Source organism: Centropristis striata, chromosome 20 (assembly GCF_030273125.1).
Source record: "Centropristis striata isolate RG_2023a ecotype Rhode Island chromosome 20, C.striata_1.0, whole genome shotgun sequence".
Classification (NCBI taxonomy): domain Eukaryota; kingdom Metazoa; phylum Chordata; class Actinopteri; order Perciformes; family Serranidae; genus Centropristis; species Centropristis striata.
In genome coordinates this window covers 8,392,147-8,418,541 of record NC_081536.1, presented here as the reverse complement: position 1 = coordinate 8,418,541, position 26,395 = coordinate 8,392,147, and the positions used below count along the sequence as shown (strand labels likewise).

At 40.2% G+C, this 26,395-nt stretch overlaps 1 protein-coding gene across 4 annotated transcripts in view; it reads right to left on the bottom strand.

Moving 5' to 3' along the window:
* Positions 1 to 2,464: 2,464 nt before the first annotated feature.
* macrod2 (mono-ADP ribosylhydrolase 2) overlaps positions 2,465 to 26,395 on the bottom strand; it is a 428,964-nt gene continuing 405,033 nt past the window's right edge. For 2 of the 4 annotated variants that reach the window (XM_059358760.1, XM_059358763.1), the window contains exons 12-18: positions 23,830 to 23,868; positions 23,380 to 23,424; positions 21,647 to 21,799; positions 20,708 to 20,776; positions 6,559 to 6,597; positions 5,967 to 6,038; positions 2,465 to 3,758 (exon numbers count right to left, since the gene is read on the bottom strand). In XM_059358760.1, the coding sequence (XP_059214743.1) occupies positions 3,736 to 3,758; positions 5,967 to 6,038; positions 6,559 to 6,597; positions 20,708 to 20,776; positions 21,647 to 21,799; positions 23,380 to 23,424; positions 23,830 to 23,868 (440 nt within the window). In that variant the 3' untranslated portion in view covers positions 2,465 to 3,735. The remainder of the gene's footprint in view (positions 3,759 to 5,966; positions 6,039 to 6,558; positions 6,598 to 20,707; positions 20,777 to 21,646; positions 21,800 to 23,379; positions 23,425 to 23,829; positions 23,869 to 26,395) is intronic. The other 2 variants (XM_059358761.1, XM_059358764.1) reach the window with 2 other exon arrangements.

Genomic DNA, 26,395 nt, shown 5'->3' with positions numbered 1-26,395 from the left:
TTCTAAACAGCAGTTAAATGAATTCAAGTGTGAATGTTGGCCGTGTGAATGTTGGTCATGTGAGTTATCACCGAACAAAATGATGGGAAAGAGAGCAGCTCTCCTCATTTACTGCTCAGTGATTAAAAAGCTGACTTGGAGTGTATAACTTTATGCTGTATGTTGGAGACTGTGGTCCTTTCTGTGCTGTAGATGCAATAATGGTGAGAATGTACCGTATCACCTGAATGAGCACATTATCAAGTTGATAATTAGAGCAATACCAGAGAGCGAGAGAGAAAGAATTAGTTTATTAATCCTCTTTCTCTTCTGTTCTCTTGTCACGAGGGGCCATCAGCATGAGACAAGCGTGCTTTTTTAGTCAGACAACAAATGTAATCTGCATAACCGTCTTGTGCTGGTGGAGTTTAATCGACGTATTCTCACTTGTTCAAAGCAAACTAGCAACGCTGCAAGTCAATTTCCTTTCAACATTTCAGTGGCTCTCGCTGCCTTTGAAGACAGACATCCATAATGAATGGCGTCAATTTTCATCCCAATTAGAGTGTTTATCTCGGCTTAGTTCACCTATAGTGTTGCCTTTGCCTCTTGTGGGGGCGATGAATTTTCATGAAGGACAAACACTGTACTTCCGATAAAAACAGCTTATCTAGTGCAGGGATTTAAAGCTTTAGAGCTGGAATTATATTTTTCTCTCCAATTTGTTTGTGCCGTGTTAACAGCCTTGCGTGGCGCCGGGTTGCCGTGGCGTGGCGGGAGGGTGGAAGACATTGGGAGGAGTTTGCAACAGGAGAGTAGTGGGAAAGCGAGCAGGAGAGAGAACATGGTAATGCATGTTTATATAAGAAGAGGTCCACGGAGCTTTCATCTGGGAAATAGAATAAACGGAGCACATCTCGTCGTATCAGCACACAGCGGCTTGATAAGAACTGTCAGATAGAATCATGGCAACTACACAGGTCACTTGACACATGCATAAACATCTATCATGTGTGTATGGCTGAGACACAGATACAGTGCCTGTGAGGTTGTTTTTTTTTAGCTTCACAACTTGATGTTAGCCTGAAAATCCAACATTGTGAGGTGCATTCGAGGCCGGCAGGCTGTTTTTGTGGAATAGGCGGTTTGTTATTTTAGCTCTGAAGTGTTTTGTATGCTGGGGAGCTGGTGCGTGGCAGCAAGCCTGTGCGATTAAGCTGTTTCCCTTGACACTACCTACTGCTCAAGTTCAGGGAACCCTCCTCTCTGACATGCAACATTTAAATGAAGTCATTAAAATTTAAACTGTCTCCGTTCCAGGGACAATCACTCCTGACATCCGATTGGCATGCGACAAGTTAATGGAATGTAAACATTGTCGCTGTTACATCGATATGAAACTTGTTTTTATCGCTTTTCACATCAACAGATGAGAAACCTGTTTTTGATGCTTTTTGCCATTATGTTGTGTAGGAAGGATAGAAAGGGCTGAATATTTTTCTTTTGAGGATGATAAAACACTATGTTGTTGTATTTGATTGATGCTTCTCTAGAGAAAAAGCAGGATACTTGCTTGCATTTTTCCTGTGCTGGGATGAACAGGAGCATGTTGAACTTCTTTTCTTTATCTTGTCTGTGTTGCACTCGATTTGTAGTGTTATGAATTAGCAGTCTTAGGGTGTTCTCGTAGCCTTAGGACACTTGTGTACACACCACAACTTCTCCAATTTGATTCCAGCTGGAGATCTTTGATGCCTTCTGTCTAGCAGATCAGATAAAGCCAAAAGTGCCCAAACCAAAACAAGAAAGATAGCCTTACTTGATTTCACTATAGCTGCTTTGGTTTTGGATGAAGATTATTATTTCTTGACTTGAACATCCTGCACCTCTTGTATCTCGAGGCTGCATTAGCCATCATCACTTCATACGTTTAAAACAATGGCTTTAATGTCTAATTGCTAAAGTATGTAGAGTAGTTTTGTGTCATGTGGCGGTCTAACTCATGAAGTGTGACTTTAAGAATTATGAACAAAAGTAAACATTTATCAAAGATTTGAAAAGTTGCAAAGCTAACATTATCTTTCCAGATAAGACAGGTGATTGATAAAGAGGTTTTTCTCTGGAGAGCTGCCGAGTCTTTGATGATAAACTCCTTGTGCGGTCTTTGGCCATTAGTGAGTTTCCCAGAAGGGGGAGGGCTCTGGGGTGAGGGGGTCTGCCAGATATCTCTTCTCATTTAATACAGGAGAGAGCCTGAGGGCCGGAGGGGCCGCATGCTGGAGATCACAGGACAGACTAATTGTTTCTGTCTACCCAGAGACATACGACTGATCGCTCTGTTACAGTTGTTCAATTTCACATGTGTGAACTACGGGGAAATTAAGTGCGCCAGCTGTGAGAAGAAATAAATAAAATATTACCTACAGTCATGAAAGAAGTAAAAAACAAGACACATGACAAGGTACATTAAAAGCTGAGACATGGCTTCCACCTTTAAATTTTATTAGTCGTTTCTGTTATAGTTTAGCAAAGCAAACATCAAAGTATGAAGGCATCATTTCATAGAACGGTAATTAATCTGATCTTTAGTATGGCACCACTGAAAATGTTTCATGAATCATACCGACATTTAAAAGAAACCAAAACCATGATTTGAAATGAACTGAGAAAAAAAAAACAAGAAACCATTAACAACAGGCATTAGCCGTTACTCAAAATTACAAATCATCTGCAAGCAATACACAACCAAGAATTCATACTTGGACCACCTCCTTAGGTCTGTGATTGTGACTTTGTAGTTTGATATGAAATAAGGCAGATTCCTTCAATACAATTATAGACAATCTGGTAAGGAGACAAGCGAAAGCGAAGAGGACTGTAATTCCTTCTTCATGTTGATGAAATTCAAAGCAATTTTCTAGCATGCACTGGAAACGGCGAAATAAAAAGGGGGACGAGAACGAATTGATTAGTTAAAAGACACTCATATCCTCTTTAGTATACATGGGCCTTGATGAACAGGTTGTTGGTGAAACGAGTTAAGCTGCAGTTTCAGCGGTGGCGGAGATCAGATGTGATCAGTCATAGATTAAAGGCCGGGGAGTGACACAGCGCCTTACAGGCGGTGGTCTGAATCAGGGGTATTTGACTAAACAATGGAGCTCGAGCTGCAGTGTGTGAGGAGACATGGCAGGTGTCAGTGTGTTGCACTCCAAAGAGGCTTACAAATGTGGTGTGTTGTCAGGTATTCCACTGTTGAATGTCATCATGACTGTGGCGTTGTAAGAACAAAAGGATGGTTGATGTCGAGCATCACCCAGCCTGGAGTGTCAACATGTAGGAGCTGCGGTGTTGTCCTCTGACAGCTTCACCATGCTCTCACAGTGGGGATAGATCAAATAAAGTGACTTGAACCTGGTTTATCTCATCGCACCCTGCTGGCAAAATGACGTATGACTCTAACACACAGTGAGGTATGGCTCATCTTTTCTGGCTGATATGTTCAAGTCCTATAGTAAGGTTTTGCACATACGTACATTTACATACATTACATACATACTTGAGGGATGAGTAGTTTCTTATTAAAGAGGGAATAGGCTAAATAAAGTAGGGAATGTGAGCATCCTGTGAGTAACTGGTTGTCCTGGGCCAGTGTCAGAGCCCATACTGACATGGGCCAGTCTGACACCAGTGTGGTTGGCCTTCGCACAGTTTTGCTGGCTGTCAGATGAGGTTGATTGTCCGTCCCTCAGCTGGTCATTCCTTCTTCTCAACAGTGTCTGGATGGAAAACAAGTTCATAGTCTGAATTTAGATGTTGTATGGTTGAATAAGTGGCTCTTACATTCAGTGCATTATATAGTACTTAAATAATACTGTTTATTGCTGGACGTATATTTGTCTGACTGTGAAAAGGAAATTGGAGACTTCTATAGCAGTCTCTGCCAGGCTGAATGGTAATTGCACACCATAAAATGAGGAAAAGCGGGGAATGGAACTAGAGCTGACATTGATCAACAGAAACAATTAAGCAATTATCTTAATAGTATATCATTTTTCAAGCAAAAAGGGCAAATAGCTAGTTCCAGCTTCTGAACTGTAATGATTTGCTGCTTTTATTTGTTATATGTATGGAAGCCCATTTCTGCCAGTAAGAGGAAATTATAAAATGAAACTACAGCCTTGTCATGAAAAAAATGTAAGTAAAAGTAACAGTAAGTCAAAATGTGAAACATTTTCGAAATAATGACTTAGTATATCAAAATAATGAGAAACTTTTTCAAAATGAGTTAGTATTGCATAAAAATAAGTGAAAAATAATTAAATAAATAATTATGTCAAAATAGTTACTTATTATTGTAAAACTGTGACGTAGCATCTCACGATGACCTATTAGGATTATACATTTTAAATATTAAGAAACATTTTCAAAATATGCTAATTTAAAAAAGAAATTATTTTGAGAAAAAGATCTCATGTTGTAACAAGAATAAAGATTGTGAAATACTATATCATTTTCTCTTTATTTAAATTAAGTTTCTAGTTATGATTTACAGGATCTCTTTTCTTCTCATCAAATAAAATAGCGTAAAATGGGCTTCCATACATATGTTATTGTAAACTGAACATCAAAGTTTTCAGCTATTAGATTTTCTTTTTCTGCTATTTTTATTGACCAAAGGAATTCATTTGTCAGGTATATTATCACTAGATTAATAAATAATGACAATAATTGTTGCACTCATAGAAGAAAGACTAAATGACCTTGCTATTTTCAGAGCCAGCAATAATGGTAAAAATGTTGCCAAAACAACAAATTACTACATTTCATGGCAGTCTAGTCCTTTGAGATTTGGTTCAGATCAAACCACCAGGACCAAAGCACCTCTTATTCAAACACTAACAGTAAACCAAACGTTTAGCATCCGTCTTAAAAGTCAATGAAGGGCAGTGACATGAATATCCCCCAAAGTTTTGTCGAAATTTGATCTGTGATGTTCTTGAAATTGTTGATGGATAAATAGACATTTGGACATTGAGGCTGATCCTTTTTCTCTGATCTGATGTGAAACTTTAGTGACAATAAAACAAGCCACAATCTTTGTTCAGGAAACAGGGCAGTCTGTTGTGATTGCCCAGTGTCATGGGTTTTGATACACTACTATTGCTAATTTTGACTGCACACAATGTGCTGCCCAGCCCCCTTACACACCATCCCACCCTGATCACACGCTTGTTCGACAACGAGCTTTTTCTTCTCTGGCGCTTTGTCTGGCATTGTTTAAGCTCTCTCCTTTCTACACCAGCCCATTTGCTTCTGCCAAGTTATTTCATATGCTGCTAGCCTGTCCTATTTATTCAACCCTGACAATCTGTTCACAACAGTTGCTTAATGATTTTTTTTTCTACCTGGAAACTCTGATGCCCAAATTTGAGTCCCGTTCTTTGCCTCAACGACTCTTTAGAGCCGCACACAGAACAAAAACAGTCATAGACATTCGGAGCACTCTCCTCATATGTCTACATTCAAATTACATGGCATCTTATTACCCTAAATCTCAGCAGAGACCTGTGTAGTATCCTTATCAAATATGATTTATTGGCATGATTATTGCTCCTACAGTCTGTGTTGGCTGCATGTTAAAATAATATGCATTGCACGCTTGATTTATTAAATGTCTGATAGTTAAGTTTGCAGGCAATTCATCACACTCAATCTCCAAAGACGTGCTGACACGTTTATACCAAAATATCCTACAATGCAGCCCCTACAGAGAGAAGGAGACGGAGACAGACGGGAGGGGGAAAAAAAGCAGAGACAAGGAGGGTGAAACTGGGTAACACTCAGCTGCACAGCGCTGAGGATTCTCCGGATGAAGAGAATTTTAATTCAGCAGCTGTGGCCACTAATAAGAATCTGCTTATAAATAGAGATTGTGTTCGAGATAAGAGCGAGCCAGTGTGAGTGCTTCCGCCACGCCCCCTTACCTTTGGACTGAATGCTGTCAGTTAGAATGGAATCAGGTGCTTCTGAGCTCTCGACATGATCTTTCATCTCCTCTAGATAAGAGTAGGGAGAGAAATAAGAATAACAGACAGGGAAAGAGGGGGAAATGTGAGGAGAGGCTTTGACAATCAAGCAATCTGTTGCCCCTCATCCAGTGTTTGGTAAATTGATGCTTTTCTGCAATCTGTGCCCTGCCAAACTTGTGAATCAAGCTGAGTGAGTGTATAGTTAAAATGTAGCTAAAATAAACTTTAGCTGGATGTGAGTATTAGTGTTTTTTAAAACCTCAACAAGAATCTACATTTCAGAACCGGCCTCCTCGGCTGGCTGGAGCTTCAACCACTAAAATGTAAGTGTATCCAGCATATAATCAAAACGCTAATATGCACTGTGATATTTTATCAATGTTAGCAGGTATGTTGACAGAAACATCCACCCATGAGTAGCAGAGGCAGGAAAGCAAGAAATGGAGATCAGACAGCAGGGAGGTTTCTGTTAGGTGGCAGGACTCCAGTGATGCGTCACGGCACCCAGACTGGATAGTTCATGAGGAAAAACATGATCTCTACTCACCTCCATTGCTGGTGCCAGTGTTGTTGATCTTAGAGATATCTGCAATGTGGAGCACACATAGATACAGACAGGTTACTCATCTTGAATGTCACTTCAGGCATGCAGATTGATAAAGGGCTTAGGTATTAAAAGTAGTCATTTGTGCATGATTATTCTGCTTATTTATAAAATTGCTTTTGCTCAAAAAGTAGATAATCCCAAAACCAGTCTGAGAATGTAAGAGCAACTTCATACTCATGGTCTCACATTAACATTTGTCGTGATGTTAACAGTCTCTCATGCCTGGAAATTCAGAGTCTTCCTAAAGAGTTATTCTTCAGAAAAGAACAAAACAAATGCGAGATGGGAGAGACACATGCAAAATTAATTACAGACTGCCATCCCTGTAAGGCAGCCTGAGACCCTCCTCGCCTTCCCCCACACACATCCTTCTCCCCCTCTATCCTCCCCGTTACCTCTGTAGTCACACAACAACTTCTCCGCCACTCCCTGAGCAAACCTCGCTGCTTTCCCCCTTCGCAACAACAATCTTCCAAACAAAGCACGCCATAAAAATAACCGCTCTCCCCAGGCAGTCCAGCGATGATGTAAACAAATACAACTGCTTAGGCGTGATAGAAGAATGAGTAGCATCCAAAGTGGTTTCAGTGTTCTGTATGTTTACACTAACAAGTCTGTGGTCAAGGTAATTTAATTCCTTACAGATATGCAGGGTCCTTGGTTGTAATTGCAGGTTTGGAAACACGTGTAAGATTGCAGAGGTTCTTAAAGCATGTAGAGAGTTTGGGCATGCTACCTTTGCTTTGCTGTAGGCTGCCAGACATGGTGAATATACACAACACAGGTTCTTCAACATAGAACTGATTTAATCTGTTGCAACATTTTGAAATGAAATGTCTCCTTCCTGAGGCTCCGTTGGGACTCAGTTAGTTAAAAGAAGGAAAAATCAACAAAATTCTGTCTCATTTTCTTTTTGAGGGAATGAAATAACATTTTCTTTTACGCAAAACTATTTAAATGATAATTCTGGTTATATACAACCTGCATCTTATTTCCATACATTTAGTCTTCAGTAATAATAACAATATACATGTCATGCTAAGTGCTTAGATCTGGGAACATGGCATCATCACTACAAAGGAGTCAGATGAGGTAACAAACAGCAACATCAACCACTTTAGAGATCTAACATACTTTGCTCTATTGTGCATACAACTTTTCTTTGCAATAATGGGTTATTATCGAGAAGCGCTCTCATTTTTGGTTTAAGATAATATTTAGATTAAGATTAAGATCAAGGGTGCTCAAAGTTTTCATGTTTGAGTGCCAATTTAGGGAGCCAGCATATAATTGGGGGCGTAGACAAAAAAATGCAGTGGTGACAGCACTAGCAATGAAGACAGAGTCACCATGCAACCAATAGCTTTCTACAAGCAGTCATTCCCAGATGCTTATTATGGGGGCGTAGTTTGATGAAGTAGCATACTTTTATTATATTTAACCTATTGTAAGTTAAAGTATTGAAATGGGCAGAGGAAGTTTGAAGAATAATGCATGCATTTCATGTCACCTTGCACAAAATGTGTCCGAGGGCCGATATTGACCTGCGGGCCGCACTGCACTGCGAGCATGGTTTAGATAATTTGCTTCACCATGGCCTCTTTATAACCTGTCTGAACCTTTTTGTTTCTTGCCCAGCTGTCGCAGTGCCATTGTTTTAGTAGGTATCAGCCAATACTTTGAGTGCAATATTATCATAAGTGATAGAAATGGCCCAAACCACTGACATAAAAAAACAAAACAAGTTGTCCGGAACCTGAATTATCATCTAATGCTGGCTTAAGCAGTTATTTGTGTGACATTGGGCAAAAATCCCATAATTACCTTTTCAGTATATTGTAACTCAAGCGGTCTGAGAGAATACATGCCTTTTGCACCTCCTCTTGGTTCTGTGTACAGGCTTGAGAAAAACTAGCACATGACTTTGGCTAATCAAACAGCATTTCAGAGAGACAGGATGCCTGATTCAATGGCAGATAATCCTGCTGAAAGAGTTACTATATAGGATTGCCACCAACTGTCTACACTGCAAAGCAATGGCTCATGGCTGCAGCTAATTCAAGTTCATGTTTATGTAGCTCATTAGAACCTCAAATCACAGTCTGACATCTGAAAGGGCTTTAGGGCCCCACAAGTTTGCAAAGAAAACAGGATTGTAATTCACATAGAATTGCCATTATATAATAGCCATTATATGAATGAATGACTAGTACTCATACAGGTTACTGTATGAAGCATATGCCTGTGCTCGCCTCGTAGGAGGGGCTTAGCACTGGAGCTGCAGGAGGAGACTTTTTTTCCCCTATGTTTTCTAGAAAACTGCCTACCTCAGCTTTAATCTTTTCTCCTTAATTATAAATTAATCAAAGAAGCAGATTTACCATTAAATACAGATCATCACTCTAATGGTATAAACTGACAGGAAACATGTACAAACACAATGCTCCACATATGTTCAAGAGCCAGGCGTATGGTATCAATAGTGATGTAATTAATTATGCATGCACATGAAATGATATGCCATGCATTATCACTTTACCATGAATATGAAAGCTGATGGCGAGACATGTGGAATGTGCCTGATGTTGCGACTCGTGTCGGTACAGAGCCTCCATCCTGTCTACCTATTTATACGAGCTAGCATAGCATGCCCGTGTGCAGCAGCAGCAGGAGCTCACTGAAGCACTGGCCTCATTCCAGATGCTTCTTTCTTCCCCTCTCTCAGGTAATAACAACACAGTTTGGGGGCGAAGGTAGCACCCTCTTCCTCTAATATCCAGCGCTGATCAAGACGAAGTAAAGAGCTCAGAATTTCAATTGATTGCAGCTCCAGTCTCCCATAGCTGCCTGAGGCTGGGAGGGAACAGCATCGCAGGGATGTCTGGCTCTCTAATTTGACTCCTGTGTGCTGACAGTAGTGGGGCTATCATTTAGGGGAGGATGCGAGTGTGCTGTGGTAAACACATAAACAAGATGGGGGGAGAGAGAAAAACGGGCCTCTGTCAAGGTTCTGGTGAAGGAGAGGCACAGTCCACAGAGGGCTGATAAGGAAAAGAGAAAAACAGTAGACCGAATTGACTCCCTCAGCAGGAAACTAGACAGCTTACACCAGTGCTTCTTAAAGCTGGGGCCCTGAGGGGTCCTTGACAGTGTTTCCCACCCTCCATTTTGGTATGTAAATTGCCAGTGCGCATGGAACACCATTTGTGTACTGCATCGGTTATTGATGGTGTCTAGAGAAAGAGAGCATGAAATACATCTCAAACTCAACAGTTTCTATATTTTTTGTGGATTACACTAAAAAAAAGCATTTTTCCATGGAAATGGGCAAATTGAGATTTGAATGTTCGAATTGAATGTATGTCGTCATATTTTATAAAATTACAGGAATGCAATTTATGGTGCTGCGAGTTTGCTGGCAGACTGCCCATTAACACAAGTGTGTACCTCCGTTTGTGTGTAAAGAGTGGGAGAGCAAACACCAACGAACATGTCAGTCAGTCAGTCAGTCAGTCAGTCTGTCTGTCTGTCTGTCTGTCTGTCTGTCTGATCCTGGCTAATTTTCTTTTCTTTAAATAAGCCTCATTCATCAAACAAAAAAATGTTTTTGTAAAGGCATCAACAAATATCTTTTTTTTTTGCATTCAGAGCTGTAATCTGTTTGTCTTTTTGTTATCTCTCAGTTTATCACAAAGTCTTCATGACATATTAATTTGCGAGTGAACAGAGGCCAGGCATGAGTTCAAACACATTTAGAAGATTTTACTAAGTTTCCCACTCTTTAACTTTTCTTGTCACTTCAGCCTTTCAGAAGTTCAGTGAAAACATCCCGGAGAGAAAACCCTTCACAAGCTCAAGTGGGAGGATGAGCATATGTGTGTGTGTGTGCTCACATTTGCACACATAACAGAGGGGAGAGGAAGGAAGAGAGTTGGGCATAAGTCAACCTTGTATGCAGACAGGCAGAAAATTACATCCCCCCACCTTCCATTCATTTATTAGACAAGAGGTAGTTAGCGTTTTGTTGGTCAGCATTAGTGTGCTGCACCACAATATTCATCCGGGATGGAAAATGGGTTTGAACTGGAAAGCAATGGCAAATTAAGATATTAAAGCATTGTTTATATAAATGAAATATATTTGCTTATTTCATTTGCTGTAGCTTTTTGTATGATAAGTTTTCTCATTGTTTTTGCATCATCCTCGGAAAGCATTTGTCACGATCAGCAGCAGTTCTGCCTCCACACCACTTTTAATGTTCTTGTCATTCTGGCTCAGTCAGCCCACAGGGGAGGCAGTCCCTGTGGGTCACCCACATGGCAGCATGGGAAACTGTCTCTGCTTAATGTTCCAGACAGGAGCCTTGGGCAGAACAGGAGGTTTCTTTTGTCCCTCAGCCACAGGACATCTCACTGTCTTTTAATTCAAATCCTCTTTTCTCTAGCAGTGAAAGAATAAAAATCGATGGAGGTGCAGAAGTGTCTGTGCCCTACAGTGTTAGTTCCCCAGGAGAATTTCTTCTGCTCATTTGATCCCCAAACCGTGGCGTGGTGGGTTGGTCTGTCGTGTCTGAACAGGTCCTGGAGCTTTGATCTCAGCCAGCTCACACAGGTGTCCAGCTGCTCTCACTCAAACAATGGACAAGACCCATCACAATCTCAGTCTGGGAGCTAAAACTGTTCCTTTCACTTCCAAGTAGTTGCTCAGTACCTTTTGCTTAATGGCTATTGAAACGTGGCCTAATTAAAGCAACATAACATGCAAAAATATTTACTGACTGATAGCATTAAGTACTTCTGCTTTGCTTAAGTTAATCAAATGTCTGGTAAAGCTTTTGGTTTCTGCAGCTATTATGAAGCAGGAGGGCTGCTGCGTTCTCAATAGCATTTCATCTTGAGAAAATAAGACAGAAAATGTCAACGTCAACATTAGTATCTATTGATAAACTCCATTCCTTTCATGAGATGAGAGCAGAATTCATTTCAGCATGTAAACTGGGTGGTCTATGAGGGACTTGGGCCTGTATTGCGTTGGGCCATGTATACTAAGCAAGTATCAAAGAGCCCCTCATTGAACTTTGCATGGACTAATAGCTTTGGGGCTGATATGCCTACTGCAAAGATAATTAAAGACATCTCCCCGCTCAAGCAAAACAAGAGCGGGTGGAACTCAACAAGTGCCCAACCAAAAGAACTAATGAGCTGGTAAATGTAGAAAGCAGCCCATTTTCATATGTTAATGTTAAGTTTGTAGTGCAGGCTTGTGGAAATAGCTTAGCTGCATGAGCTGCCACTCTCAAAACAGCAGAAAAATAAAGGATTTTTTAGGAAGGGGGAGTCAGCATTCGATAGCTGGAGTTTTCTTTGCTATGAGATGGAACACTGTCTGACAATCGGAGCCAATTAAAGAGCACTGAGCTGTGACCTGCGGGCTAGGGAGATGAAAACAAGTCTGCTCAATAAACACTGTGACCGCCCCTCTATACTGCCATCGTCCTGAAAAGCCAAGAGTCTTCATTAATATTCCGCCTTTCTTCTCCCTAAGAAAAGGCCGAGGGGCTGTGGACACTAAGTAGCATTGTGCTCCCCTGTGGGTTTGGGTAACCTTGCAGTAGTGGCGGCTGTAGTTGGGCGGCCCAGAGTTGGGTCAGGGTCCCCTAAACAGGCTGAAAAGGCCCAAGCTCATTACACAGGCCTGGGCCATGCTTGACAAGATGAGAAAACACAGAGAATTCTGAATGACTGAAAAGAGAACAGGACACCATCTGCTTTGGGGTTAAGCTACAACTCAGAAAGTTAAGATGATTAGAGGGCAGAGAGATATGGCAAGAGAAAAGAGGGGAGACGGTTGACAACATATGTTGGAAAAATGACCACTGGCAACCATTGATAAGACACAACGAGGGTTGAAAGAAACAGGAAAGCCATAAAAATGTCTCCAGTGGCAATGTCTCTCACTGTTGATCTATCTTTTTAGTCTTTTTCTGTTCACCACTTTGTCCAAGTTAGTGTGAGACAGTCACAGTGGTTTGTCAGTAGACAAAAAAGGAGGTAAAAAAAGAGTGAGAACACTGAGATGAAAGGAGTAAGTGAATTACTGATTAAGTAAAGAAGTGAGAAAGGGAGACAAAACAAAAATAGACATGGAAAGGAAAAATGCAAAAGAGGCCTCCCCCTGTGTGACCTACATACCTGCTAAACCTGCTGTCAGTGGTGGCCTGCTCCTCTCTCATCACTCACTGAATTACTTTACATAATCTTTAGACTCTCCCTGCACTGCTAGTGGGCCTGCTGCAGGAAGCTGCCCACCTCTGTCTTCAGTACCTATTGTGGTTTACTATATCAAGGCACAGGCAGACAGTCTTGCAGGGGACCAGTAGATCTGACACAAGGTGATCTGGCTAACCCCCGCGATACATTAAAATGGGACACAGTGCAGCAGAGGGAGATGTCGGATCCGCAGGCCTGGATGCTTTCATGCCGCTGAGGACAAGGCTCGGGCCAGCTGACTGATTTGCAGTTATGAAGCGATGCTTGTTCTGGCAGCTCAAGGTTTTCCGCAGGAGATCATAGATCGGACTGGTCAATATAATCAAAGTGCTCGTCTAGACTGCGGTGAAAACCAGCAGCCCTGGCCGAGCAGCTGTCTATCACTGAAAGGTCAGCAAGAGAGCAGCCTGATTGGTAAATCTGAGTAGAAGCTCCAAGGATATGTGTCAGCTGCAGAGAGAGGGACTGATAGAGATGTAATTAGAGAAAGTAAGGACGTTTTACTATCGTGATTTCTTTTTGCATGATGAGTGCTTGTTGCTGGTTCTTTTTGCTCAGTGTTGACCAATTAAGTCCTTTCTGAGATGGCTTATTCTAATGTGTCACATGATACAATGATATGATAGTATGTCACTATTATGATGAATTAAATTCAGTTGGAGGGCAGAAAGTGATTGATCAATATACTGGAAAATTGGAAATAGAAGAAAAGTGACTGAACTTTTTTAAATTTTATTTATCGTTAGTGTCATCCAACCAATAGTCCAGTAATCACTTCTTTGCTTCAAAAAAATGTTAGCAATTAAAGCTGTAGTTTCACATCAAATGAGTCAACTTTTTAAAAAAATCATTTATTGAATGTTTTAGTTTTAATGTCATGTCACTCTGTGCATTCTGGGTGAACTTAGAGAGATGAGGGAGAGACATTTGCAACTGAAAGGGTTAAAGACTTAAAATCCCAGCTGTCATGTCTCAAAGATCATTGTTGTCAGTATCTCACTGGGGTTTACTCCTGTTTCTAACTGAAGCTGCTCCACCATCTAATCTCCCTCTCTGCCTCCAGGAGACAGGCAACCCATACAGAGATCACTCATCACTTTGTTTCTTTATGTGTGTATGTGTGTGTGACTGAGATTAAAATGTGTTCTAGACTTTTCAAACACACATTTGTTGCATCTCCGCCGGCTGACAAATTCTCACTCTGCTCAGAGTTGATTCATTTGCCATTTTCGTGAGCCAAACAGAGGGGCGAGGACAGGATAAGAGAGCTGATCAAAAGCAGAGCTTCAAAGGAGGACAAGAAAGTGTGTCCCTTGTAGCCTGTTAGATGTGGCCCCCTCTCTTTGAGGCAGACTTCAGGGGCAAAGGTGACCAACATAATGGACATTGTGCACATTGTTGGTCTGTGTTCCATCTCCAGCCTAATGACCAGACTCCTGCATTTCTCATCAATAAGAATACATTATAAAATGACTGTGGGTGCTAAAGAATGATGGCAAACAAAACCAAACTTATAGAAAATGTTATCATTTTCTAAAAGTTACAAATACAAAATTTAAAGTTTGACTATGCAGAAATGATGAACAGACATTAATTCTTCTCGACTAGCTGTAAATTGCATTGTTACTTTTTATTCAAGATATTTATTACGTCACTCTGACAAGTCAAAATGACAGATCAGCAGTTTTGTAGCCAAACCATGTCCAAAAGACAGAAGTAGCCCCCCATTTAGTTATGGGCTTTTTTTCTTTGGTTGGGTTGAGATTTTCAGACCTCTACAACTATGTCTGAAATCGTGCTACTGTGATTAGATGGTAAGATTTTACAATAGACACATAGTACAGAGTGTTCGTTTGGTTTAAGATGAAACAATCCCAAACTTTAAAGACTTTCTGGTGTTTACTCTGGCCTGTCTCTTCTCTTTGCCCATCGATATTTATTCTCTCTTCTTTTATTTTTCAATCTGCACCATGATATCACTTCTTCTAAATGGCATGTTATCACAGCAATACAATTCTGTAATAATCATCCATGTGGAAGCCCAGTGTGCTGTATAGCCATATGGATTAAACAAAGGAAGATTTTTCGTAATCGAGTTACTCGAGTTTTGTGAGGAATTGTTTCAGACCAAATTACAACTGGTCATAAATCAGTTGCAGATGTGCAACTGAAGTGTAGATATCTGTAATGAGAAACCCCAAACACATAAATGGCAATAATAGTTTGAATTTTACTCGTGAAAATGTAATTACAGATATCTTGAATTAGAGCGTTTACTTGGCAAAAATGACATTGCAGATATCAGTAATGGATATCCAATTTAGCTATAGTATTCAGTCAGACTCCAACAAATTTTAGAAAGTGAAACTTTTCATGATTACTTCACAGGAAATGGGCTCAAACTGACATCCAGTGACCTTAACCAAAGCAAGCTAAAATAAGGTTCCAAATGGAATTCAGCAATAAAAGTTTCAATTATACGGATAAAAATAAGACTTTGGTGAGTCTCCTCAAGGCTTTCACAAACAATGCCTCAGCAGGGCAGTGATTGGTGTAGCTGCTGTTCCTGGACTTTCGCAGTCAGTGTAAAAAGCTATAAAACATTGGCATAGCCCAATATCTTCAGCCAGTGGCAGCTAACTCCCCGAGGAGCCACTCAGTGTTACAGTATACAATGTTATGCCAAAAGTTAATTGTGTGCTGACAACTCTTAGCCACAGGAAAGACCACATAGCTCTCCAGAATTAGATTTACATCACCAGTACCCCATTGTTCACAGAAGGCAAAGACAAAAGGGCACAAAACAACCAATTAAGCAAAGCTTCAAATCCTTTTTGCTAAGACGAAGGAGCATAAATGCAAAGCGCACTCCAGCAACAACAAATTCTAAGAGAAATATACCAATGAATTCTAGGATAAATTATTCAAGCTGCTAAAAAGAAGGAAAAAAAACTCTTTTGACTTGCAGAGGATAACTTAGAAATTCTACTCTTTTACTTGATGCTTTAACATAAAAAAAGCGACCACACAGGGTCACTGTGCTGTAACAATTTTGTATGTACCTTGATATTGCCAATGGCAAGTCTGCTGGATTTCAGAAGAGCCATTTGTGTCGGCTTGTTGTTCTGTTACACTCAAGCTGTACCACCGAGGGAATAAAATACATAGAAATCAATAACATCCCCCAAAAAACAAATTCACAAACAAGAGAATAACAACAATTCTCATAGCTGTTGTTAGAAGGGGATTTGTTGCACCTCCATTATGATGCATTTTTTTTTTTTATTGTTTGGCTCTTACAAGGGAGAGAGGTGGGTACATGATGTGCATGTGGTTTTTGGGCACCATATGGCACTTGTGGATGCAGCTGGGCTTTCTGCTGAGAGCCTCACATACACTGAGCTGCAAGCGGTTGTGGCAGAGTCACAGCGCTAAATAAAGCACTCACAGCCATGTATACTTAAAGCATCCTGGCCACCAAGGGAGAGAAAAACATTTGGAGATAGAAAGTCATGAAATCAAGACAATAAAGTAACCATAAACAAGTGAAAACTTGGATAATGAGTGTGAAGTGAAGTTTACTTGTGCTGCTGTGTTTTTTTTTCAACACAACAGGTCTAAGGAGAGAAAAGGAAACAAAGAAAAATCAAGGGAGAGATGAGCAGTGGGAATGTCAGCTCTGACAGCCTCTGGGCTGATGTAATGGTGCCTTGTCTCTCTGCTGTGTTGAGACTGAGATTGTTGTGATGGCATGCTGGGTCTGTCTGTCTCCCCATCCTCTTTCCCTCCCTCTCTCCTGCAGGGTCCCTCCTGCCTGTCTTTAGTGTGCCATTACAGTCTGTCCCCTACTTGGCTGTCTGGTCTGCACCCAGCCAAGTTCAGGTGGAGACCACCTCTCTAAAGTATTCTCTGAAGTGTCCTTCCATAGTCAAAGACCTGCTTTCATCCCACAGCCAGCCTCAAGCAGAAACCACCTTTATCAAAGGCCGGGAAATATGAGGAACATTCAGGCTCCCTTGATTGCAAGGTTGTCTGTGCTTTATATTCAGGCACACATTGAAGGGAGAAGTACAGGAACAGCGCTGTCTTTTGGTCACATTAAAAAATAGCTGTGTCCATAATAGCCACCTACTACACTGGCAGTGTAAAAGGAGGTACTATCACCGAACAGTCCTGCACACCTCATTCAGGTCTGTGTTGTTCCATTTTATGCCTTGTAAATGCTTTACAGACAAAACTTGCTCAAAGTTGGATTGGCAAGAAGGATGAGCTGCTGTTCACTCTGCGGCATTGAATCTGTGCAGCCATTAAATCTTACCTTTGGAGCTAAGACGATAGCTATCGACTCCTGTAGGAGAATCACACATGCATGAAGGAAAAACAATTTCTATTCACAACTCAGATTTATTTATTCCTTGCTTTAGGCAAAGACAGTCTTATTTTAATTTATGGATGTTCCGTGAGCTTACTGAAGCGGGTGCCCACTCTCACAAGTCACCAGAACAAGGCTTGCTGGATAGATATTTCAAACACAATAACAATATAGCCCCCATTCCTATTTTAAAGTATGTTATGAATATTCATAAATAAAGGCTGCATGGATTCTGATTCAATTTGGGGAGCCTTTATAAAATCCCAGATATCAGACTGAGAATCTCATTGCCTGTGCAGGGAGATATCTAATACATATGATTCATATTGTGGAGCCTGATTTAAAATACAAAATCTCTTCTCTGCCTACCTCCTTACATATCTCCACTCCTCACAGATATTCCAGCAAGAAGAAATCTGCAGAATATAATATTTGTTACATACTGTTTGGATCTTGGAGCTCTTGGCTGCTTATCATATTGCATTCAATTGAAGTCATTCTTACAGCTCAGAACAACAAGATAATGCACAACTGCATATTTCTACCAGCAAACCTGTTGTAAACAACAGATGGCATAGTCTGGTGATATGAACTGTTAAAACATAAGCCAATGACCTGTGCAGTATTCTACACTTCTATCTAATTTGAGGGAATGTGTGTTACTGAATAGATTCATACATTAACAAGTTATAATGACGACGAGAGTGAAAATGAATAAAACACAGAGCTCTGTATTATTTAGTGTGACTGAGCTGGGACTGAGATGCTTAGCTGTGATAAACACTTCCATATGTGCAATATTGAGCTATGAGAGAACAGCAGGCTGTCAACAGACAGACATCGCTGACAACTGGGAGCATGTGGATGGAAATGTGGGGGTGAGAGGATGGTATTTGCAAACGCTGTAGCGACATGTCTGTCTAAAACAAATCATATAAGTGGGATTACTAATAAATCGAGCGTGAACATCGTCATACAGGAGGCTCCGCTGACTGACCGGTTCATTATGGCGATAAACATTTTATGTCAGCTACAGCACACAACTGAACAAATACCCTTATGACAAAGTAGAACACCTTTACAATAGAATCAAAAAGTGCTTCAGATTCATCTTTATTATTTGCCAGTTTTAGCAAGCTGGCAGGGGGAAAGGAAAAATAATTAATTTAGCATATCATATATTTATAATGAAATCAGACAAGTGTATTCTTGTGGAAAAATTAAGCTCAGCAAATGATAATAATGCCGCTGTGATATTTCTCCAATTGATTGGTGAGATTTTGCTCAAATTTGTTTTAAAAAAATGAAGAAAGGTGTCACAAAGCTTAAAAATGTGCTATCTTGCCTGCAGGTAAGCTCCTCTGTTTCTGTCTAAACTGCAACATCCAACAGGGGATGTGAGCAGAAAGCACATTATATAACCATCTCTTGGCTATCTGTGCTTGCAAATTACTTCTTGATTATGAATGTGAATATGTGGCAGTGTCAAAAACAGAGAAAATAAAGTAATAGGTACAACTAGGTGCATACACACATACACACACTCTGACTCATGATTGGGTGTATGCATATATATGTAGAAACGTGATATTCAGCTGTCCTCAAATTGTTTGATTCATTACTCATTCCTCCCATCATTATGAGGCATTTTATTACTCCTTTCAATGAAGCAGATTTAACCTCTATGGCCATGAGCAGACAGCCTGATTACAGTTATTATTTTTAATAAAGGGTATTGGCTTGGGAATCATTTGGTCTTGTCCTGTGAATAGCTGGTTACGCATGGCTAAGCCTAGCTGTGTTGGCCTGCATGAGATTCAATATCCGAGACGGTTTGAGTCTGCACTCTGTCCAGGGCCCTGCTCCTCTATACAAAATGCAATCCGCCTGCAATCAGGAATGACACCACTGTTTACTGCTTGACAGTGCAACCACACAGTACACGGCCCATGGTAACCCTAGACAGTGACAGACACTGGCGGGCTAAGGCAAGACACAATCAACAGGCTGGAGTGAAGCTTTCCAGTGATGGAAAGCCTGTGGTGTTTGTAGGACGTATTCCAATGGCTTTTCAGAGAGGATGGAGAAGGCTATCTCAGATAGATCTATCTGGAATGTTCACTCTCACCTTAAATTAATTGAATGTCAGTCAAAGAGAAAGTGAAATGGAGGTGAGAGAGTGACTCAGACCTTTGTGTAAGTGCAGGGTGGGAGAGAGGTGGCTGGGGCTCACATATCTAACCCCCAATTTCTTCAGCCTTAATCAGTGACAATGTTATCCAGAGAAAGGTGGGGCTAAATAAAGACAGATTATCGCATGTGGTCAACCCCAAAACATAAATGGGGGTTACGCAGAAAGAGTAGAGGTTTTATCCAAACTGGCCTCATAATGGAGCTCAACTGGAGTGATTGAATTCAAATGAAGGCTAAACATATGGCAATCTTGGAGGCAATCAGCTTCCATCTGACAACGATTTAGCCTCTGCAGGAAATGACCAATATTTTGAGGGTTCTACTGTAGCCAGTGAATAACCGTTATCTGGGCCAAGACTTCTTTTACCATGCACCAGTCATTGTTTACAGTTTGATTATCATCTTCATCAATACTTTTATGACAACAGACAAAAAACAGAACGCTTTTGACATTAAACTCTTGTCCTGTTGCCTACAGTCTGCATATGCAGATGTAGAGTTTACTGCTATTATTCAATATTTTATAAGACTAAAATCAACAATGTGGAGGTCTGTCTACCAATACTTTCTGACTTCTCTTACCCTTCACAAGCATGCCACAAGCATATTTGTTGTTACTGAAATTGGAAATCATTAAAAATGGGTAACAGATATACAGTTTTGATTTTAGTCATTTCCTAAAACAGATGGGCACCTTACTTTTAAACAAATGTAACTCCAACAGAAGTTTGTATTTGTTGGGGACTATTTTCAGCTGTGGATTAACACACATTTGGTGCTCTGGTAAGTATTAAACCAGCCAGGTTTATTGCAGAGAGGAATAAGGTGTATCACACTTTTCAAGTGAATTATTGCCGATAAAAATGTTCAACATTGCCTCTGGCCAGAAAAGAACAACGCCTATTCCATATAGTGAGGATGGCCAGTCTTAATATTAGCTTATCTGCTGTCATTGGCTGTTTTCAGCATCTCCATCATGGCTTTTAGGGATGTCTTATACTGCCTGAGGCCTCTTGCACTGTCACGTACAAAGTGATTTTACATGGTGGAATAGATCTTAGATAGGCTGAGATTGATTCCAAGGGAAAACTAGTTTGACAACAAAAACAAAGCTGACCATACTAATTCAATACACAAGTATACAAATACAACAGACCCAAGGAGAAAAACACATTGATAGAAAGTCAGTCAGTCACACTCTCAATCAGGTCAAATGAAATCATATCAAACCAAATAAAAATAAATAGAATCCTACCTTCCATCTCCACAGTGGACTTCGCTGTGTCGTCATCTTCTGCCTTTGCAGCAGGCTGCTCTTCCTCTGCTGGGAAACAGAAAGCAAAGCTCTCGTTTGTTAGACAACACATTCACATGATGTCAGTAACACTTTGTAGACAGGTGATCACACTCAAGAAAAAGCGTAACCTGCTATGTCTTTAATGAGATCTGCTTTGTTTATGTGTTAGTGTGGTTCATGTGAGCACTTGCTATGGACTATGAGGCTCCAGTGATAAAATATTGTATGTCCAATCGGTAATACTGTGCACAATCCAACCAGAGTCCAATTCCTCCTTACTTGGTTCTGCTCTTTCTTTGCCCAGATGAATTAGCATAGATTCAAACAGTGACAGCAAGAAAAAGAAGGGAAAAAAACACCCTTATTGTGCATTTGTAGTGTTCCATCTACCAACCGTGTAATTTTAGACTGCTGTTAAAGCAAAAATGTAAACATCTATGTTTCCATTTTATTATGCTATCATTATGTAAACCATCAGAGTTTCATGCATTGAACTGACTTATTCATATCTGTCTGCCTTCATGCCTTGTGGATATTTTGCTGCATACAGTGATAAAATACAATAACTATCAGGAAAATCAGACCATCACATGAACCTTTCTTCAATTTGGTATGAATATTTGTGACTGACAACATTTGTACCTCAGTGTATTTTTTTTTTTTAATATATATTTTTTGGCCATTTTCAAGGCTTTTTATTGATAGTGAGAAACAGAGTGAAAGGGGGAGACAGAGGGGAAGACATGCGGGAAAGGGCTCCGAGTCGGATTCGAACCCGGGCCGCCTGCTCACGAGGACGGTGCCTCTATGGTACGCGCTCTACCAGGTGTGCCCCTGGGGCGCCCCACCTCAGTGTATTTGATGAAGGATAAAAACTATCACATGCAAAGTACACACCTTTGTCTTCGTCTTCTTTTTTCTCATCGTCGATGCCTTTGTCTTCCTCTTTCTGTTCGTCGTTGTCAATTCCAATATCTTCATCTTTGTCTTGCTCCTCATTTTCATTTTTATCCTTTTCTTGATTTTCCTCTTCGTTTCCCAAATTTTCGTCTGGAGGACCACAAACATTGAAGTATAAAAAAAGAAGTACATTTTGAAGGATTAATTCAGGGAAAGGGAATCGAAGACTTTACATTAAATCCTGTAACGCATGGCAGAAAATAAGCCAGTATGTCGTGATTACTGACAGAAACCTGTCAGAAACATTTTCACACCAACAGGTTGCTCTATCGCACGTGGTTGACAGTGAAGAGGGAAAAACTGAGAAACTAAGAAGAACATTTTTCTGAAAAAAAAAAAAAAGCGCTTTAGGCTGTATTAGCTTGCTCAAAAGTGAAACAGCTGTTTGTGCTAACAGATACAGTAGTGTTAGTATATAAATAACATTTGTGTGTAAAGGAATAATCAAGCAAATGTGCCTTGATTCTGCATTCTTTCTGACACTACTGGTTGCAAAAAGAAGTCTGATTTCATAGAGATCTATGAAAAAAAAGATCCTACTCATTTGATTTATTACCTCAGTGAGCATTTTCCTAATGAGTTTATGGTCTCAATAGCTAGTTCAAGCCTTCAATACAGTATGATCATCACTAAGCTAGCTAATGCTAGCGTTAGCTGATAACATTGCATGATTCCAACTCCCACTTGTTATGTTCATGGGCTGCCAAAATGCCAATCTCAGTGCTTCTGAACTGTAGTCAAAAGCGATGGGTGACATCACAGTGGCCAGGTCTATAAGGTTTATTCAGGTTATGGGAATAATAAAAGTAAAGGAACACTCATGGTAAATAAATGTGCTAACAAAGGTCTTTGTGCAAAGGCTATATTTTACAAAGTAACCAAGAGCACATTATTGAATAAAATATTGATCTGTGGTCTTGTTTTTGATGCAAGTGGTGTATATTTGGCTGAATTATTCTGCAGGTGTTGTTTTAAACTGTATATCTTTGCTCCTCCTCGCTCCTACCTCTCTGTTTGTGTCTCATGAGAAAGTAATTACACATCTCAGGTTTTGGATAGCATCCCAGGGTTGCTTGTTATAACTCCCTCATAGAATATCTACAAAATTCATGTTGAGAGAGGCTCTATCTGTCAAATCTTTGTCAATGGGATGGGATTTGAATAAAACAAAAACAGAAGAGAGGCGAGGCGCTGCTCACTGCCAGTATGCAAATGCAGAATCTTAATTATATACCAGCAGCACAGAGGATATTCGGAGAAAGAGAAATGGTTCTTGCTCAAAGTTAATGGTTGCTTCTCTGTAATACACACATGCTCACACTCACGCACCCTCTCAATTTACTTAAGGCTGTCACTGTCGGCAAAAGGAAACACATCAGAGTCTGTTCATACAGATGCATTTAGAGCCTTGTAAACTAGTTATACCTCTGCTGTTAACAAGACTGATCAGGTTAGATCTTTAATCAAACTCGGAGCTGACGTGAAAACCGGAGCAATGAACTGCACATCGGTAAGCTCGTACTATTTGCATCTCCTCTCGAGATAAGAGTCAGAACAATGTGCGTTCCTTCCCTCTCAGTGAGTGATGTGTAGAGTAGTGGCAATCTGCACACTGGCAATAACACGTAATCACAGCCCATCCCCAGCTGTTGCTTATAACTGTACTATACCTTGGTTTTGACTCGGCATCTCCACGTCTTCATTTCCCGCAGCATCTAGAAAAAGTGAAAAACATTTGGGTTCAGTGCTGGTGCCTGGAGTTGAATTGCCTTGGCTTTCGATATCACCTCAAACAGCCTTTTCATTCCATCTCTTTGTGTGGCTTTGTCTTTGTACTGCAGTATGAGAGCAATGGAACCACAAAGACATGCATAAATTAAGTGACAAAAAAAGAAGGGAAAAGAATGTCACTTCTAAAACCATACATAATTGAGGGATTTCTTTGTTCCAAGCTTCTGTGATAAGAGAACTTTTTTTTTTTTAGAGTGGTGGCACACAGGATGGAAAGACTGAACTGGAGCGAATTGAAAATTCAATTTTTGATGACAAATGACATCAAGAAGCACTAGTAGAGCCGAGGGGCTCAGAACATGTGTTAATGGTCCGTAGAGCTACATTACCATCGTCACCCTCTTCTTCATCACCTATTTCCTCTTTACCTGAAAAGGGAGGGAAAGGAATCATCAGCCAAGCACAAGCATGCAGGGAAATAATGCCAGTCGTTCACATTTGAAGAACAAAGCTACCAGTCATACTAATGATCACAACTGCTCATTGCTAGGCAAAAGATTCATCTTGTGAGTGGTGGCATTATATTTTAAAACAGTTTCCTCATGTCTAGCTCCTGTTTAACTAGCCTCACTTTTACTTTTGAGAGTGGGTTCAATGGGGTTTTCTGTCCATGGTCTGGGATACTGGGATGATTCCTATACTGCACTCTGATAATAACTCCTTATTTTGTTGGAAGTAAGACAGTAAATCTTTTAACTTTGCTAGTCTTTGAAATGGCCAACTTTAAACTCCAGTTGTTACAGGCTTGCAAACATTGTTTCAATGAAAAGGCTCTCGAATGTATATCACTAGGTAACTCATAGAACCAGACTAGGGAGCCTCCTTAAACATCTATAGTGCATGGTCCAAAGTGCATGGCGAAAGTGCATTAAGGTGTGTCCAACTCCAGTTTAGATAGTTAAAGGTAACCTAATCTGGGCGCAAAGTAAGGCGCAAGGGGCAAAGGGTTGTTATTAAGTCGCTTAATATATGTCACATGTCACATGAATTAAACCGAACAGTGTCATCAGCAATTTCCTTTAAAACACCTGGTGCATTGCTAATTACATGTACTTCTCAATAGCACAGAGCAAAACCCACATTTGACGCATCGGTCTGAAACTTTTAATGACAGTTACCCTAAGAGTGCATACAGTGACAATGCAACATGTTGGTTTTAAAATGGTTATTATAATGTTTTGTTTAGTAGTTTTTGTTAAGTAGTGAACAAATTAGAATTCTATGTATGATCCATGACATTTTTTTTAAGGATTTCTGCTTTCTTTTATAATAACTTAACATTATTTCAATAAAAAGAGCTTCAGGTGTATTTCAGTGGGTACATCATAATTTAGTGTGTTAGCATGCAATCTTTAGTTAGTTTAAATTTGTTTATAATGATACTGTTGTGAGGTATATTGAATACTACTTTGGTCCGAGGCCGGCTCTACGCTGGGGCAAGAGTGGGCCGAGCCCCCTAAAATAAATGTCTTGCCCCCTCAAATCAAACTTTTAGAATTTGAGAAAGCACATTTTAATATACTAACAAAATTAATATACATTACAATTTGACAAAATTATCTGCAGTAGCGGAAAAATCCCCCCCAAAAGGGACACACGATTGTTAGTTGAAATCTGGATGAAGGATGTTTTATTTCATTTTATTCATTTATTTTATTTTTATTTTTCAGTTTCCCTCCTGAGGGATTGCCATCTTATTGTGGTCAGGGGGTTTCTGTGCCTCAGTGACCTTAAGAGCTAAACCAGCAGGAGCTTTGTCTTCAGGTGGGACACCTAAATTGGACAGGTCTGAAGGTAGAGGCCTGACAAAGTGCAATCCACTTCTCCAGGTTGGGGTTGGACACATAGAACAATGAAGAAAGCATCGTTACTATAAGCACAGAAAAAAAAGTGCTGGAGCATGATGTGTACACATGATGCCCCCTTCACATTTCTCATATATGCCTGCCTAGAACCGGCCCTGCTTCGGTCCAGGAGAGATGGGACCAAGTCATAAGATTTAGTTTTTTAAAGTGTTAAACATGTCATAATGTGCTCTTCACCAAATCGAATGAATCTTAATAATATCTAAAAGTATGAATGCGTTTTATAACTTGTAGGTTTTTCTTCTTTATTGCTCTCTCCTGCAGTCTTTTGGTTTGCTTCAAACAAAGTGGACTTGCTTGGAATGAATAGCATTATAATTAGTGTGACATAAAAAAAAACTTTTTAGATAACATACTTTTAAATATTTGGCCTCAGGGAAGGTATCAAGTATTTCTAATTCAAAAAGCTCAAGTCCAAGTGAAGTTACGAAACATGGGTATTGAAGTAGAGTTTCAAGTCATCAAATTTGGAATTTTGTGGTGTATGCAAAATTGAATGTATCCTGTTTCACCTTTTCTCAGAATGACACTCATATTAGACATCATACTTGCAAATCAACTTAAAATTGTCAATACAGCATCTGCCCATCTCCAGCTGCCTACCCTACCATGGCAGAATGTGTCTAGTGTATGCACAAAAGGCAGATTCCAGTAGTGACATAAAACAACTTTAATCCCTGCATCATATCTGTTACCCCACACCCTCCTCACCCATTTTCTCGCTCTCACACATTCTCTCACACACACAGACACACACATAAACCAATGACATTTGGGACAAATTGAGTAAATGAAAGCCATGACACCAATAAAGGAACATGCTCTACAATGGCTATTGTGCAGCTTCTATAATTGCTTTTTTAACAAGCTGTAGAGAGAAACCATTTTTTCATATCTATGCAATTTTGCCCTGCACTCAGAACAATAAAAATGCCAGCATCTATTAAATGGGGAAAAGGCCAGTTCTACCAGTGCTGCATGTTTTACTCAAGTGCCTCTGTCCATCACACAGAATGCTGGTGACACACAG